Source organism: Balaenoptera ricei, chromosome 5 (genome assembly GCF_028023285.1).
Source record: "Balaenoptera ricei isolate mBalRic1 chromosome 5, mBalRic1.hap2, whole genome shotgun sequence".
NCBI classification, from domain to species: Eukaryota; Metazoa; Chordata; class Mammalia; order Artiodactyla; family Balaenopteridae; genus Balaenoptera; species Balaenoptera ricei.
In genome coordinates, this window is record NC_082643.1 from 54,302,288 (window position 1) to 54,321,148 (window position 18,861).

At 37.9% G+C, this 18,861-nt stretch overlaps 1 protein-coding gene across 5 annotated transcripts in view; it reads right to left on the reverse strand.

Moving 5' to 3' along the window:
- The window catches only part of SLC4A4 (solute carrier family 4 member 4), a 399,214-nt gene that overhangs the window by 21,695 nt on the left and 358,658 nt on the right, over positions 1 to 18,861 (reverse strand). For all 5 annotated transcript variants that reach the window (XM_059922878.1, XM_059922879.1, XM_059922880.1 and 2 more), the window contains exons 17-20: positions 18,538 to 18,651; positions 16,731 to 16,892; positions 2,247 to 2,425; positions 902 to 974 (exon numbers count right to left, since the gene is read on the reverse strand). In XM_059922878.1, coding sequence (XP_059778861.1) covers positions 902 to 974; positions 2,247 to 2,425; positions 16,731 to 16,892; positions 18,538 to 18,651 — 528 coding nt within the window. The remainder of the gene's footprint in view (positions 1 to 901; positions 975 to 2,246; positions 2,426 to 16,730; positions 16,893 to 18,537; positions 18,652 to 18,861) is intronic.

Sequence of the window (18,861 nt, forward strand, 5' to 3'; positions counted from 1 at the left end):
TGCTAACAGTGGGATTGTTGATAGCTATTAGGTCTATAGGTGATATTCATGCTTTGTACTGTGATGCAAAGCGTAAGATACAAATTAGCAATAATTGGCTAGTTTTGTTATGTAATAAAAAAAGAATAAAATATTTGTGTCACAAAAGAAAACGGAAGCTTCAATGACAGATATATATTAATCTTTTTAAGTACTATCTCTACTTCTAAATATGCTTTCATATATAGTTTATATTTATCTATTAAACATTCACCCCATCAATCAAACCTATATATTGACTCCTAACTTTCTAAATAATCTATCATTTTTCTTCTTCAAAAGTTCATTTCTAAAGTTTTCTAGTTATAAATCAGTAATTTTATTCCATTCTTTCTTTGTGGATATTAGGCCTTCTGATTCAAAGAATACAGAAACACAGTCAGCAATAATTAATAATAAGAGAACAATTACAAAATGATCATCGTGAGTCATTCATGTTATCCAGGAGTCTAATGTGGGAAGGGAGGGCAGGATTTAGGGACAAGTAAATGGGAAGTGATGGGAAGAAAGGATGTAGGGAGACTAGGAGAGTGAAAAATGTCATGGGGAGTGGAGATCAGTTAGCTAGATTGAACTGTATGAAACTGCCATATGCATAGGTCAAAAAATTTGAATAGTGGTAATTTAATATGGTTCAACCAAATAACTGCAATAATAATAATAATAATAAGAGAAGGAGTGAGAAGGAAATCAAGGTAAAAGTTTTTAAAGTCTTCATTCTACCTGACTCCTGCTTCATTCAGTGTGTTATGGATGTGATAACGATCTTGCAGATATTTCTTAAGAAATTCTACTCTTCACATATCCAATTATCTGTCAGTGTTCTGAGAAGGAGGAAGAAGTAAGTATTTCACATATTTACCTTCAAGATGGGAGCCATAAAGACGGACAGACCAGTCAGAATAAACACAAGGGTTCCAGTGACTCTTTGTTCCCTGAAACCAAATCAAAAGATTACCAATCTACCTTTTGTTTTCATAAACATGCTTTTGCCTTTTCACCTTCAGAAAATACTATACATTGATGGAATCACTGTTTGGCTAAGACAGCAAAGGTGCGGATATCATATGTAATTAATACCTCAAGGACAGCATATAAGCTTAACAGAACTATAAAATTCTCTTAAAACTATTGCAGTATGTGATTTGAATTCATCAAGAAAAAAGTGATTCTGCTAAATCCTTTGTCCTTTTAGAATCAGGAGAGAAAAATCACTTGCTCTGGGTCCATCAATTACTGGCCTACTTGAAGCCCTTATTTTGTAAACAACTTGTACTGTTGTGTAATTACACCTTCCTTCATAGGAGACAGTTATTACATCGTCCCACATTCTAATTAACAAACAGCTCAGGGAAATTTCCTAAGTGCGATAAATCCCATCAGTCTAATTTCCAAATCTACAACAACAAAAGTACTTTTTTAACAAATACGATTCCCATACAACACCCACTCCCCCCAAGAAAAATCACCCACTGTTGTGGCGCGGGAAGCGATGGCTCTGTCATGTGAGCTATTCACTCAAGCTCTTAGGGGCAGAGTCCGCTGCAAAATACGCAATAAAGTATAAAGGTCTCATAAGAGCTCTTCATGACTATCCAGATTTAACTGCTGGAGGTCAAGGTTTCTCAGTGCTTACGGGACAGAAAATGAACTGGAAAATAAGAATTCCTCTCCTTTCACAGAATCTTTTTTTGGCCGCGCGGCTTGCGGATCTTAGTTCCCTGACCGGGGGTCGAACCCGGGGCCCTGGTAGTGAAAAGGCCGAGTCGTAACCACTGAACTGCCAGGGAATTCCCTCCTTTCATAGCATCTTGAAAATCTTAAGCAGACTCAAGAGTTTTAGGGAGTCTCAATAGAGCTGAAAAATTAAAGGGTCTGGCTATATATATATGATTGTGATAGAGTATGTACCACAGCACTAAAATGACCTGCATGTTGAAGAAAATGAATGACCTGTCTGTGTTTTTACTCTGCATAATTTAGTCTGCTGTTAATCAAAGGGAATGTATGTAAGATAAAAAGTGAACTCCAGAAATTACGGAAGACTCTTTCACATGAAAATTTAGTCCTTTCTAGAACATCAAGTACAGGAATAAATTATTCATCACCAGCCCTTTCTCCTCCACATTTGTCCGTTTCCTTCTGACTGACACACAGATGTGAGCATGGTATGTTCTACGGAGCCGTTTTTCTCTGACGTAACACACCTCACTCCTAGGAATTTTGGTTGCTCTCCAGGTGCAGAAGTCTCTGTCTCCATCTTCAAACTGTCGATGTGAGCAATGGAGATGACAGTAGCAGCCACGTACCACGGAAGGGCCATGAAGGAGCACACCACCATGAGGATGGCCACCCAAAAGAGATCCAGGTGATATCCAGCTCCTTTCTGTAGCAAGAGGTCACAAAACCATGTGAAGAAAGCACTCATACTGCTATCTAGTCATACTTCCAGATGGGAGTTAAGATTACCCAAAGAAACCAATTCGCTTTGCTTGATACACATACCTACCAGAAGATGAGGTCCTTGAATGAGACTTTATCTTCCTCATACTATCCCCCTAACAATTCAATGCAAAGCTGCCACATGACACACCTCCTCTAGCCTGATTTAAGTCACAGTTTATTATTTGCTTATTGTTAATTATCGTCTCTGCATCCAATTACATAATTGGAACACTGGAGATATAGGACTACCTTGAAGAGTTACTGACATCCTTCAATGAAGTAATTGAGGCAAATCACCTTGTAGGAACTTAAATGGCAGTGATAGTTACAGAGTAGAAGCTCAATAAGTGGTGACAGTAGCAACAGTAATACTGGTTGTTTTTAACATAAACAGGATAGGTACCTTAAAAACAGGCATGATGCCTTCTCTGCTTGACTAGCAATATGCTGTTCACCCAGACAGTATTCAGCACATGTAGACTAATGATGTGAAAGCAACCTTAAGAAAAGTAACCTTAACACTTATATGTGAAATCTAAAAAAATGATACCAATGAACTCATTTTCAAAACAGAAATGGACTCACAGATATAGAAAACAAATTTATGGTTACCAAAGGGCAAAGGGGGGTGGGGAGTTAGGAGTTTGGGATTAACATATACATGCTACTACATATAAAACAGAGAACCAACAAGGGCCTATTGTATAGCACAGGGAACTATATTCAATATCTTATAATAACCTATCATGGAAAAGAATCTGAAAAAGAATAGATTTATATATATATATATAAATAAAAATACATATACAAGTATATATAAAAAATACATATAAATTATAAAAAACTGAATCACTCTGTTGTACACCTGAAACTAACACAACATTGTAAACCAACTACACTTCAATTAAAAAAAATAAAGACAAAAAAGTACATAGAAGACCCTTTCTCACCCTTAATAGTATATGAAAATAATTGTTTAACAACCTATGAAACATTATAATTAAGGTAATTGTACCCCCTTAATAAGAATAGGCTGATTTCAAACATTGCCAGATAGTCACAATAACATTTACTGACTGGAAGAGCAGACAATGTAACAAAAGGTCTAACAAAAGGTCTAGCTCTTTTACTCACTAAATAAATATTGTTCAATGTGTCCACAATGTTATTCTCTGGTTATATTTCTCTGCTCTATTTATGAAGAAATCAAATACTTAATACCCCTATGGAGCCTGAGAAAACAGAGCAGTACATTTTCACAGCATGGAAGCAGCAGCGCCAAGAGGCTTAGCACGACCAATCTGAGGAAACAGAGAGGTTGGCTTTAAAAAATGAGAATGGTCTTTACACTAGGAACCCGGTGACTGTTATCATTCAGATCCTGTTACAGTTACTCAGAACGCTGCTCTCTTCTCACTGAAATGTCACGATTTCACCCCTGGCTGGCACACACAGGTCTAATCATGTTCTCAGAGAACTCATCGCAGCTGACACAGAAAGAAAAGCATAATTTTTACTTAGTCCAGGTTTAGCTAAGAATGAAAATCTCCTTGAGAGACAAATAGGTGGATACATATTCAGAAAACCAGTTCACTGCAGTACAAATGGTTTGAAAGCATAAGGGTTTGAAGTGGGAGTGGGTTAAGGCAGTGGAAAGGGGGCCAAGGTGAGGATGAACGGAAATAACTTGTTCAGTAGTGACTAATGAGGTGAATATCCTGCTACATGTGGGGTCTCAGTCATTCATTCTTTCAACAAATTCTGACTGCCAACCTCGTAACCAGCACAGGCTTGGATGTTAGTGACATATTTGCAAATAAAACAGACAAAAATTCCTGAGCTCAGGGAGTTTACATTCTACTGACAGAGACAACAATAAACAACATAAATAAGTAAACTATACAGTATCTAAAACAGCAGTAAGCACTAAAGAGAACTATGAGAAGTTGGACTTGTACTCTGAGTACCGTCGGAAGCCACTGTAGGGTTTTAAAGGGAAGAACGAGATGATCTGCTTATGTCCTAAACACCACGGCTGCTGGGTTAGGAACAGACTGAAGACAACAGTAACCAGTTAGGAGGCTGGTGCCATGACCCATGCAAGAGACTGTCATGGTTAGAACCAGGGTGGTACCAGTGAACATAGCAAGAAGCGGGTGGATTCTGGCTCTTCCTTAAGGTGGAGCATACAGGATTTGCTCACTCCTGTCTGTAGATGTGCTGGCCATTCATGATCTGGCCTCTGTTTACATCTGCAGCCTCAGCTTTGACCTCTGCCCTACTTGGATCCTATATCACGGCCACTTTCAACCATATGCAATTCCTTGAATATGTCTTACTCACTAATGCCTTTTGTGTCTTTGCCCATATAGCATCTCTCCCTGGAATAACCTCTCTTTTCCTTCTTTCCTTGTTGGCCCAGCCCTACTCATCCTTAAGACTTAAATCAGCCTTTTTTTTTTTTTTTTCTGGTAGCTTTTCCTTCCTCAGCCCAGGTGAGATAGGTGAGTTTAGTTATGTTACATCTCCTCCTTTATGTTCCCCTGTCTATCACTTTACACTTTCCTCTATCACAGCACTCATCACACTGTTTTGAAATTGTAGATGTGTTTATCTGTCTTTGATATCAGACTGTAGGTAACATGAAGAGCTAGACTGTATCCTGAATACCTAAGCAGAGTACATGATGCATAGTCAATGCTCAATTAATTAAAAAGTGAATGACAAATAGCATGTATACATTCTTGAGTGGCAACTATAAACTCTTCATTAGCTACACAAAAAATTAAAACTTATTTGTTAATCGGTAGAAATGTGAACCTTTTGGAGGGGGAAGAGGGGAGGTGAACAACATCTGGAAATACCACATAGTTTCAAGCCTTATTTAGACTAAATCACTCAAGACCATATTAGAGGTACCAACATGGTAATCAATGGGCAGGATCCCCAAATCTTGTCACCAAGGAAACTGTTAATAACCTAAGGATGTGCACACTGGCCAGATCAATGGGTCAAAAGAAGACTGACTGCAGCAAAGTCATGCATGTTACCCCGAGCCACCTCCATGGTTTCTTAAACTATTTCAAGTAAAACAAGTTTGAGCTAGATATCCTGGTGACTAGCAAAAAGGGGCCGCATAATACCAAAGAAGGTGGAATGAGGATTTTAGAAAGTAGAATACAAAGGTAACCGCAAAACCACCAGAATAAGTAAAAGTTCTGGGACACAATAATTACAGACACATAATTACTCTGCCTCTTGACATCACTCCCTTCAAAAAGTCTTCCTTTCCCTCAACCACGCTGAGACTACTTGATGCTCTTAAAAGGAAGGGAAAATTATCAACTTGACCTGAAGGTGCTGCCTGATTTGCCTCTGCAGAGCTCCCTCTCCAGACTCAACCCTCCCTCTCTCACTGCAGCCACACTGGATTATTTTGGTCATTCATTCCTGCCAGGTTACCGCCTCTTATAAAGCCTGTTCATATACAGTGATTCCTGTGCCATCCTGTGTTCCTCTTCCCACCCAGTCTCACTCAGCTAATCCTACTGTTGTGTGAGATCTCAGTGTAAGTGCCACCACCTTGGAACTCCCAGCACCTCGGGACTAGGTCAAACCGTCTCTTATAGACTCTTAAAGGACCATCCCTTGTCTTTCGCGGTACCAGACACATTTGCAATGTCAAATTTTGCAGGATTACTGGGATGATGCCTCTCTCCCTCAGGGACCAGAAGCTCCATGAGGACAGGGACCATGTGCGTTTCTGTCCACCACTGAAACTCCAGCACACGGCACCGTGCCCGCTACAGAGCGGACACTAGATAAATGTTCACTGGATAAATGAATGCATGTTAATTCATCTGTTCCATGGCACTCTGCTAGACCCTAGAAATAAAATTATAGCTAATGACACAGTCCTTGCCCTCAAGTTGCTTACAGAGTAGTAGTAGAGGTGGACAAGTCAATAGGCATTCTCAGTACCACAGTGTTAAAGGTCTACAGCAGGGGTGAGCACCCAGGAGGGGCACTCAACTCAGCCCAAGATCAAGGATAGTTTGCAGAGGAGGTGGTATCTAAGCTGAGTCTTAAAACGTAAGCCCTAACCAGCTGGGAGACACAGGATATGGAGATGCAGGGGAAACTAACAGGCAAATGAGCTACCATTTTGAGAAAATTAAATAGAGTTGGTGCTTAGGAGGAGATGGGAAAGGTGGAAAATAAGGCTAAAGAAGTTAAGAACTTTGATGTTTTGTTGAAGGCTTTGGAATTCTTTCTATCATAAGAGCAATAGGAAGCTACTGAAGGGTTGTAAGCAGGCAAGTGATGTGATCAGATTTGTGTTTAGAAGGAGGGCTCTGCTGGACTGTAGAAGACGTGTTGGAAGAGGTCAGGACTGGAGGCATAGATGACAAGCATGACAAACGCTGCCATAATCCAGGCTTGAGATGATGCAGTTCAAACTAAAGGAACAGTAGTGGGGAAACACAAAGGACAGATGGGAGAGATTTTAAGGGGACTGAGAGTCCAAAGAGGGAAAACAATGAATTTATTTTGCCTAATTTCAATGCTTAAGGCTTACAATGTCTAGTATGGTGTCCTACACACAGTAAACACTGGAGATATGTTTGTTGAACAAAATGATAAAAGCTATGCTCCAAAATTCATGGCGCCCCAACTATTGCCATAAAGACCCCAGAACGCAAATGGTTATGTTAGAGAAGTTGTTCCTGCAAAACAAACCTATGTGTGTGAAAATGAGCCACTTCTAAGGTATCTCTTTTAGCTACAAGTGTCTGAAAAACTAGATTTGAATGGAATGAAAATAATATTCAAATATTTGGCCCTTTTTAATGGAAATAATACTGTACGAAATACAGAAAACAGCATTTTTTTCTAAAACGCCATGTGACATTTTTGCTCCTCACCCCTCCTCCCTACTGCCTCTTGCCTTCTTCAGATTCTGATCATCTCTCTCCCGGATTACACAGCAGCCGCCTGACCACTCCCTCCACCCTCTCCTCCTCTCTAGTACCTCTCCCATCCGTCCTTACTGCTGCCAGAGTGAGGGTGTAAAGTACAGCTCTGATGCCATCCACCCAGGCTGGCACACTGAGCAAGCAGGGGAGGCCAGCGGGAGATGAGCGGCCCAAGCAGGACGGAGCGGGTCCCACGAGCCTGGCTCCCCACGCCGAGTCTCCTGCATCGAAGTCTGTGATGGGGGCCCCCTCATGGGTTCCTGAAACGATACCATTCCCTAAACGTGCCCTGCACATTACGTGCCACTCTTCAAACTGGCACTGTTTCTGCATCTCGACCTCTGTTTAAATCCATCCTGTCCCTTCAAGGTCCAGCTCAAACTCCCAGGCTTCCTTCACCTCCACTCAGCAACCCTCAGCTCTCGATGCCGCTCTGGCCTCAGGAGCCCCTGCTTTATTCTTGTCCCTGACAACCCACTCTCCTCATTGCTTTTCCTGCCCAAAATCCTTCAGTGGCTTCTTGTTTCACTTAGAATAAAACCTAAGCAGTGTAAAATTATCCTTAAGGTTCTACATCGGTGTTTCTCCCCAGAACTATTTTGCGCACCAGGGGACACGTGGCAATGTCTGGAGACATTTTTGGTTGTAACAACTTGGCGGGAAAGGGTGCGACTAGCATCTAGTAAGTAGAGGCCAGAGATGCTGCTAAAGAGCCTACAATACACAGGACGGTCATGACCAACAAAGAATTATGCAAAACGACAATAATGATGAAGTTGAGAGCCTTTGTTTTACGGTGATCTGGTCCCACTCCCACTGACCTTACCTTGAATCACTGATTCCCCAAGGCTCCAGTTACACTGACCTGTTATCTGTTCCTCAATACGCCAAGCTTTCCACCCAGGGCCTTTGCATCTGCTCCTATCTTTGCTTGGAAAACTATTTTTTAAATAAACATTCATTGAACACCTATGCTAGGCCTTGTGTTAGATAAAACAATAAGAAAGAATACCTGCCCTTAAGAGGTTTACAGGTTATTATTTGAAGCCAGGTGTGGAAGCAAATAATTCATTGTATGTGAAAGACACAAGGCACAAAGAAGGCAAGGTCTTTTTCAACCTAGGGGTGGATATGAGTGGTGAATAGGGGAAATCCACTAAACTCCTTCAGGGCAGAGACCATACCTTAGAACAATTTTTATCTTCAACATCTAACACAAGCGTTCCATACAGAGCAAGGATTTAGTAAGCACTCAAAAGGTTAAGTATGTCCTTTAAAGTTTATAAAAGTCCTTGTCTTCATGGATATAAACCCAAAAATGTCCTACTTTCTGAAACTGGAGATTATTTTAAGTACAAGGATAGGAACTGAAACTTTACTTCCTTTTGATATTGTATATGATTTGTTAATACAGAACAAAGGTCATTCAGGAATAAATCCACAGAAATCAAAAATCTATGAGAGACAAAGGTTAGCCTCACAGTTTACATCTGATAAATAGATGATAACAAAGGAGTCAGGAGCAGTACACACACACGCACAGACACAGAATAAACATTCGTGCTAGGAGCCCCCATGATTCAGAGAACAAGCTGGTTTATGGGGACACTGAGAACCATGACACAGTTTCTCCCACCAAGGGAGGGGGCACAGATTTGTACACAAATTACAATGTATTTTAAACAGAGATTCAAAGAGGTTTGAAAAAGACACCCAAGAGTACAGAGTGTTTAACTACGTCTAGTGTGAACCCACAAAATCTTCCCGCAGCGATGCCATCTAAACAGGGCTTTGACTAACATAAGCACTCACTATGAGAACTGGAGATGGGCGGGCAGGTTCTTCGGTTATCACCCACCTCATACGGTGCAACAGCTCTGAGAACCGTGTGGCCACAGATAACAAAATTCTTCAAGATGTATTTACTAAGTCTACCTTATGGAAATCATTGTGATGGGCCACATGAGAGCTGGAAAGAGGACTAAAACATGGTCCTTGCCTTGAAAACGTTTGGCTCAGAAAAGAAGATAAGGTAATTACATAAAAAAACTACTGTGCAAGACATTATGTGACCAACGCCACAGAGGAGAGCTGGAAAGAGGACTAAAACATGGTCCTTGCCTTGAAAACGTTTGGCTCAGAAAAGAAGATAAGGTAATTACACAAAAAAACTACTGTGCAAGACATTATGTGACCAATGCCACAGAGTAATACAGTAAGTAAAAGCAAAAACAACAGCAATAGAAATTACATTATAAGTGAAGGCTACGCTGACAAGTTTTTATATTTGGAGGATCTTAAAGGATGGGGATGATTCTGATAGGTGGTAATCATTGAGGAGTGGAGAGGAGAGTTGGAATAACCAGCAGAAGAAACTGCGAGGTGAAGAAAAAACAACAGTTCATTTGACCGGGGCATTGTATAGTATGTGGAAAGAATCATTTTAAATTTTGGGTGAGATCATATCACAAAGAGACTTAAATTCCAAGCTAGGGCAAATGGACATTCTTCAAGGGAAGAAGGTTTAGAGGGCCAAGGTATAAAAGTTTAAGAACTACAGGACTGACATATAAAAAAAAAAAATGCTTTAAAAAAATATTCCAGCTTTTGGAATGAAGCAAGGGAGACTGGTTATTATTGATAACTCATGGTTAAACCATTACAACAGTCTAGACATGAGATAAAAGGACTGAATCTAAGGTATCATAGCAGAAATGGAAAGGAAAAATTAAAACAGGGCACATTTTGGAGTTATCCAAGAAAACACACTCAAATTATGTGTTTTACCATAGAGTTTATCAGAGAAAATTTATTGCTACAACGACCTAATATCTATTTCTGGATACCGATTCCAAGCAGTTTTTCCCTCCTGCACCCTATCTTTAACACTTAAAATCACTTCCCTTGTGAGGAGTATCCCTTGCTTTGAAGCCTGAAGCTCATACTCTCTTCCTGCCTCTGCAATGACTCAGGGAAAGACCTTGGAGAAGTCATGACCTTGCTGAACCTGGTTTGCTTTTGAGTGCTCTGCAGGGATAATGTGGGACATAACCAACCAAAATGATGGACAAAAAAAGCCAAGTGCCTTGGCGTTCCTCATCAGTATAGAGCTGCTCAGCAGAGTGGAAAGGTGGATCCCATCCCAAACAGAGCAATCAGCCAGCCAGGGCCATCTGACACAGAGACAAAGCCAATGCCACCCAAAAACATGCTGCTTTTAGTACCACAATGCCTCCATCTCTCTCACTGTGTCAGGTTTCTCTTTTGAATCAATTTCATAGCAGTCAGGGCCCTTAATAATTTTAGATAGAATCTCCAATTTTCACATTCCACAGCCTCTTTTCCTAACGAAATTTGAACAAAACAATATCCAGTGTGAAAAGCCCTTGATTCATGATGATATCCCCACTGGTATCTTTAGATTTGTGTCAAAACACTGGCACTTATTCTATAACTACTGTCATTCAAAGGAATGATTTCAAATAAGCAATTCCAAAAGTGATGAAAACATTTTTTATATATTCAACTCCTATTTTAAGAGGTAAATCCTAATATGCCTTGATTTTCTAATGTTTTCTATAGGAAGTAGAAGAAAATTTCAATATTGTATCAACCCCAAATTTGCTAAATTCGGAATTCTGAATTTTATTAGTAAGAAAACTTAATGAGCAAAAAGAATAGGCATTTGCCTTCAAGGACACATAGCAAATCTGACTAACTATATATCAAAAGTAAGAATATGTTTCCAAACTTTTTCAGAATAAAATATATTAGTCAACATCTATTTCCAACCTTTCAAAAGTAAATCAACACTGAATTCCTCCCAGTATAGAACATCTAAAAATGCTCAACAAAATACAGAAAATATCTCACAGAAATCATGGTTTATCTGCCAGAAAGTAAGAGAAATAACTGGAAACAAAAAATAATGGCAACAAGAAAGAGTAAATCTACAATGTCAGTAAACCCTTGAGGCCTGGGCCTGCCCTGCAAGACTATGCCAGTCTTTGGCGGGGTAAGGCATGGGGTAGAATGACCATCTGAACTCCAGGGACAGGACACCAATCCTAGGGATATGGGGGAAAGGGCATAGATGGGAGACACCCCCTGAAATAAAACTAGGATACTCTAAACACAGCATACTCATTTGGTAAACTAGGGGGAAAAAACACCCTACAAAGAGAGACAGTGGGGATACATGCCTCTCTTGGCCTTGCCACTAGATGTAATGCCATTAAAAAAACAAAAAAGGGCTTCCCTGGTGGTGCAGTGGTTGAGAATCTGCCTGCTAATGCAGGGGACACGGGTTCGAGCCCTCGTCTGGGAGGATCCCACATGCTGCGGAGCAACTAGGCCCATGAGCCACAACTACTGAGTCTGCGCGTCTGGAGCCTGTGCTCCGCAACAAGAGAGGCCGTGATAGTGAGAGGCCTGCGCACCGCGATGAAGGGTGGCCCCCGCTTGCCGCAACTGGAGAAAGCCCTAGCACAGAAACGAAGACCCAACATAGCAATCAATCAATCAATCAATAAATAAATCTTTAAAAACAACAACAACAACAAAAAAGATTCTCCAAAGATATTCTTAACCATAAACCTACAATTGAGTTTGGGGCTGGACTTCACATTACCTCTGCAGTCTGAAAAACCTTAAGCTAAAAATGTAGTGTGAAGTGGTCCTAGCCTTCTATGAATTAGTCTTGCCACCACACTCTCAAAAACTGCATAGATATAGACATAAAATATCGAAACTATGTTTCATCAAGCTTCTAGGGAAGCAGTCAAGACTACTGCAAATTCTTCAGTCCAGATGTGGCAGATTCTACTTTCCAAAAATGGCTGGGAAAATATCTCCTGTCCCACATATTTTCCTACAATGTAAAATTGCCACTCCTCCATCAAACAGTGGAGTCCTTCCTCATCTCCCTGAATGGAGGATGGTCCTATGACTATTTTGACCAGCTGACTCTGGCAAAGTAACGAAGTAAAGCTGTGCCAGTTGCAGGTGTAACCATGATATGGCCTAATTTTTCACTTCTTAATTCTTGGAAGTCAGCTGCCATGTAGTAAGTGCAAATAACCCACTGCCATGCTGTGAGAAGCCTGCACCACATGGAAAGACCCTGGAGGATGAGATGCCATGTGGTGAGAGGGGGAGGGGGGAGAGGGAGAGGGAGGGGGAGGGGAAAGGGAGAGAGAGAGGGAGAGAGGGAGGGAGAGGGAGAGAGAGAGAGAGAGAGAGAAAGAGAGAGGGAGGCAGACACACCAAGGAATATCAAGGTATGTGAGACATGTGAGTGAGTGAGGAAACCACCTTGGACAATCATCCCGGTCAACCCTTCAGATGACATCAGCCCTGGCCGCTATCTAACTGCAACTGCAGGAGAGACCTCAAGCAAGAAGTATCCATCTGAACCCTATCAACACAAAGAAACATGAGAAATAATAATAAATTGTTGTTTTAAGTTGTTAAGTTTTCAGGAGGCTTGTTATACAGCAAAAGGTAAACAGAAAAACAGACAACCTGGTTATCTTCAACAAATAAATTACAAGGGGAAACAAACAGATTGATGGAGGGGAGAATCTATGGACTGAAAGTTTATGAAAGACTTAGGGGTTTCCCTGGTGGTGCAGTGGTTAAGAATCTGCCTGCCAGTGCAGGGGACTTGGGTTCAATCCCTGGGCCGGGAAGATCCCACGTGCCACAGTGCAAATAAGCCCGTGTGCCACAACTACTGAGCCTGCACTCTAGAGCCCATGAGCCACAACTACTGAAGCCCGTGCGCCTAGAGCCCGTGCTCCGCAACAAGAGAAGCCACCGCAACGAGAAGCCCGTGCGCCGCAATGAAGAGTAGCCCCAGCTCGCCACAACTAGAGAAAGCCCATGCGCAGCAACAGAGACCCAATGCAGCCAAAGATAAATAAATAAAATTTTAAAGTAAATAAATAAATAAATAAAAGTTTATAAAAGACTTAAGATAATGTTTGAACTTTATTTGGATCCTGATTTAAACAAATAAATTGTGTTTTTAAAGTTTAATACATGTATGACACATTTGCAAATTTAAATATTGACTGGATTTTTGATGATATTAAGGAATTTTGTTAACTTTTTTTAGACTGATAATGGTATTGTGGTCATGCTTTTCAAAAGAGATCTTATCTTTAGAAATACATAGCCCAAAATTGATGGATAATATGGAATGCTGTCTACACTTACTTCAAAGTATTATAGGAAGGGGATAAGATCATGGAGATTTAAATGATACAAGATTGGACAGGAGTTGTTAATTGTTAGAGTTGGGCGATAAATACTGAGTTATACTATTCTGTCTTCTTCTGTGTATGTTTACAACTTTTACATAATAAAAGATTTTTTCATGGGAATAAATTTTTTAAAAAGTGTTCCCAGGTTGGCTGGACTCTCCTATGTCTCTCAGAAGCAAATAAAATCTCTGGAAGGCTCTGAAGCATTTCATAGGAAGATTATTAGCTCACATTTTTTTTCTTTTTTTTTTTAAAGAAAAGCACTAAATACATGAGGAAGAAAGACACTACGGGTAAGAGCTGAGAAAACAAAGTTCAGAATCAAACCCACAAAGACAGCAAATATATATATAATAAAGAGTATATGGAAGAAAAATAAAGAAGGGGACTATCAAAACTGAACCAGAAGATTTGGAAAAGAACAAAACAGAACTTCTAAATATAAAAAAATTTATAATTCTTGAAAGGAAAAATTCAGTGGAGTGGTTGGTAGTAGAACAGAACCAACAGAAGAAAAAATTAGTAGAAAGATCTGAAGAAATTATCCAAAATATAGCACAGATACTGAAAGATAGTAAATGTGAAAACAAAACAAAACAGTTTAGTAGAATTGGGGCACAAGATGGGGATGTACAATAAAATTCTACTTGTATTCCAGAAGGATGTACTAGAGATTGAAAGAGTCAAAGAATTACAAAATTCCATAATTGATAAAAGACAGGAAGATTCAGGAAGCCCAGTAATCCAAAAATAATAAAAAGAAATCTGTGCTTACACAAGTTATAATAAAACTCCAAAATAAAGACAAAAAGAAAATGCTACAGCATCCAAAGGAAAAGAATGATCACTTACAAAGCAATGAGAATTATACTGACAGTTCACTTTTATGGAAGTCAAAAATAATTGAAAATAGATTCTAAATGCTGGAAAAAAATAGCTTTCAACCTAAATTATACATCCAGAGAAACTACTTTTCAAGAATGAGGGTGAGAAAAACATTTTCAGGCAGACAGTTTACCTCCCAAAGACGCTCACAGGAGAAAATTTCAAAAGTCTGGTAAACTAGTACTGTTTAAGGGAAATAATTCAGTCTAATGAAAAATATTCCAAAAAGGAAGGTCTGAAGTGCAAAAAGAAAGAAAACTTGTTTGTAATTCTAAAAATATTGACCATGTCTAATTAATTGGATTTTAAAATTCAGGTAGCAATAAACTCTGGGTATTAACAGAATATGATATGGGAAGGAATATCAAACTTAAAGCATTCCTTAGCTCTTAGCATTATTCAGGAGAAGGGTAAAACTACTGACTAACTTTGGAACTTAAAAATGCATATTAAAATATGCAACATAATCACTAAAAGGTAAAGTATGTAACTTCCACCCTAACAGAAAAAAATGTAGAAAGCAGAAAATAAGAAAAACAAAACTGTACCAACCTAAAAGAGGACAAAAAAGGAGAATAAAAAAGAAAGAACATAAAGTTATACAAACAGAAAGCAAAAATAATGTGCTAAAGATGAATCAGAATCTATCACTCATCACCATCAATTTTAATGGATTAAATACTATATTTAAAAGTAAAGATTGTAAAAATGGATTTTTTTAAAAGTCCAACCATGGGTTATCTACAGACACAAGATACAAGGTATATTGAAAATAACAGAATGAATACACATAAGGTACCACAGATTTATTAGTACAAAATAAATTAATCTTTAAGGCAAAAAGCATTACTAGAAACAAAGAGAGTCACATAAAAATTCAATTCACTAAAAAGATAAACTATAAATGTAGATGTACTTAATAACATGGCTTTAAAACAAAGCAAATATTAGCAAAAAACATAGTATAGAAAATCAATATAGTAAAAAATTGCTTCTTTGAAAGAAGACTAATAAAATTAACAAACCTCAGGTTAGATTGATCAAGAAAAATAAGAAGCACAAATCAATAACATTAAGATTTTAAAGGGAAAAATAACAGATTCAGATTACAAAAATGACAAATGATGATATTATAAACAACATGTCAATAAATTTTAAAATAGAAGAAAAAAGGGAAAATCTAGAAAAGTATAAGTTACTAAAATTGAAAAATAGAAATTCTGAATGTCTCATAGCCATTAAAACATTTTGATCACCAGTTTTACAGTTCCATACAGAAACCACTTGGCCCAGATAGTTTAACAACTTGTCTGATCATTCAAAGAAAAGATAATTGACATGTTATACATAATAAAGAGACTATTATATTCTATTTCAGAGAATGGGATGGGATCGGAATACTAGCAGAAATACTCTCCAGCTCATCTTATAAGGATAGTATATTTCCGATACCAAAACCAGACAGGGACAGTATAAGAATGGAAAAATGGAGGCCAATGTCACTCTTAAACAGAGATGCAAAAATCCTATACATACACACACACATATATATACATATATACACATATATATGTACATATACATATATAAGCAATATATATTATATTACATATTATAATATATATATTAACAAACCAAGTTCAATTGTGTGTAAGAAAGAAACTATATATCTGCCAGGTTTCAAGGTTGGTTCAACAGTATAAAATCTATTAATATAACTCACCAAGTCAACAGGTTAAAGAAGAAAACTCATATTTTTATCTCAGTAGTTTATCTCAATAGTTTCAGAGAAAGCATTTGTCTTTGTCTTCATTAAGGACAGTTACCATATTAAAATCAGATGAAGGATAACAGTGGCTGAGTGGTAAACAGTTTATACTGCCCTCTCAGATGGTGAAGAAAATATGATTTGAAACAACTTTTTCAGGTTTAAATGAGGTCTTCCAAAAGTATTACATTGAGGAGATGTGTCCACACAGGGTGATCTATGACTCCGCGACGTCTTAAAGAACATGAGCTATAATTCCCATAAAACTATCTTGCTTTTGAAGCATTTAATATTTTCAAGCACCAAAAAAGAAAGTAGAAGGCAGTGATAACCATTATTATGAAGATTTACCTTGAGTTTATGTTCTTTCCTGTTTACAATCACAGCTGTGATTTGCTGGTCCATGAAAATGAGAATGGTGACCAACAAAGCAGGTATAGCAGCTGCAAGGTACACCCACCAGGGGTTTCCTCCAAATGGTGGAACAAACCAACCTCGGTTTAGACTTGTTGGCTTTAAGTAGAGAGAAAACATTTTTTAAAACAATATTAATACATACTACTTGGTGAAAAATCAGTGGGGGAGACACACTTTTATATTTGGAGAGCCAACATATTAAAAAATAGAAACAGTTTTACTGATAGCTTAGACAAAGATTATTCAGCAAGAACTTCCTAAAGGAGGTTATTTTGAAGGCAATGTTTTAAATGAAGGAAACTAAGAATATACGGTGATGGAAAAGAAGTAAATGCCAATTTGCATATTTAGGATGCTCCAAGATAAGAATCAGGATGGAAGAAAGTGATTTAAGTTTAAGGAGTAGCCATAAGAGAAACTCAAATGTAATATTCAGTAAGGAGGTAGGCAAGAAATTACAAAACAACCATGAATTTTGTTCATGGGTTTTAGCGATTATACAGAAGTTGTTTCTACTACTGCCAAATTGCAATCGTTTCATGATATAATACATAAAAAGCTACAAATATTTTATGTTATAATTAAGCTTATTTAAATACCCTGATCTTTCTTATTTTCATATTTTCCTATTCTTTTCCTAATTTTAAACAATATAAATAAACTAAAACAGAATCCTAACTATGAATTATTTTCTCCACATTTACTATGAAGAAAGCTTCACTTCTCCTCTGAAGATATTTCTGTCTCACTTTGCTCATAACTCCATCACTGAATCTATTCACATTTTACTACCTTTACCAGGTTGTGAGCTTATAAGGAAAGGAATTTTGTGTTGCTCTTCAATGCATTTCAGATTCCCAGTATAGGGCTTGACTCAAAGCAAGCATTCAATGAATATTGACTTAACTAATGACTGAATAAATGAGCACTTACCTTTGCTAATAAATATATCATGGCAGAGAAAATGCAAAAAACATTTTGTTTGCTATAACATAGACATCCCTTCCTCATCAGGTAGTCATTAAGCTAAAACTGCAGTTCGTTTAGTTTTTCTTAGCAAATATATGGTTCTCAGTGATGGAGAGAGAGGTTAGGAGTGTTCTAGAAAATAAGTGAAAGACTTGTGGTGAAAAATTAGATAGGGATATTTGAGAATGAATGAAACGTAAATTTTACTCATTAGGCTTGTACATACCCACAGGTTTATAAAATGAATAATTCCTATATCTTTGTAATAATTAAAATGCACATTATATATACACATGTGTGTATATGGCGGGTAGTTTGGTGGCAGGAAAAGAGCACTGAATTAGTAATGTAACCTTAGGTATTTTACTTAATTTTTATAAGCTTCAATCTCAACTTCATAAAATCAGGATGATGATAGTTACATTGCAACCTAGAATTATTATATGGATCAAGGTTATAAGTTGTTTGAAAATACTCTGGATATTTTTAAATACTCTAAAAATATAAAGCAGAGTTTATAATGTTACCATAAGGTATTTCCAATAAAAATCAATATAATGTGAACCTTGCATTTAGTCCTAGTCAGGCATTTAATTTGTGAAAAAATAGACAAAATGTATATATGCACCTAGCAACTGACCATTTATAAAATAAAGAAATGGATAATTGTACAAAACTAACTCAAAGAGAAATTAAATATAACAAACTAGAATAGGGGAAAGGAAAGAAAACCAAAGAATTCCAGGAATGACCAAATGACAAGTTCACCTACCTTGAACTCACTTGGCACAATCAGTTTTGGAGTATCCACACCTACCAGGGCATCTATTACACAAAAGATGAGAATGGACAAGATAATGGCAAAGTCACTGATCAGTTTTCTTGCCTGGGAAAATAAAAAAGAAACCAGGGACCATTAGGCACTGGATATATATATTTGCCTCTGTTTGAAGTGAATGAAGAATTCTATATTTGCTAACAGTTTACACTAACAGCTTCATTAACAAATTAAAGGAGCTGTCGTACTGCAGAGAGATTATTTTTAAAATTGCTTTTGCATCACTTTCTTACCTGGCCAGAAATAATCTAATTGCAC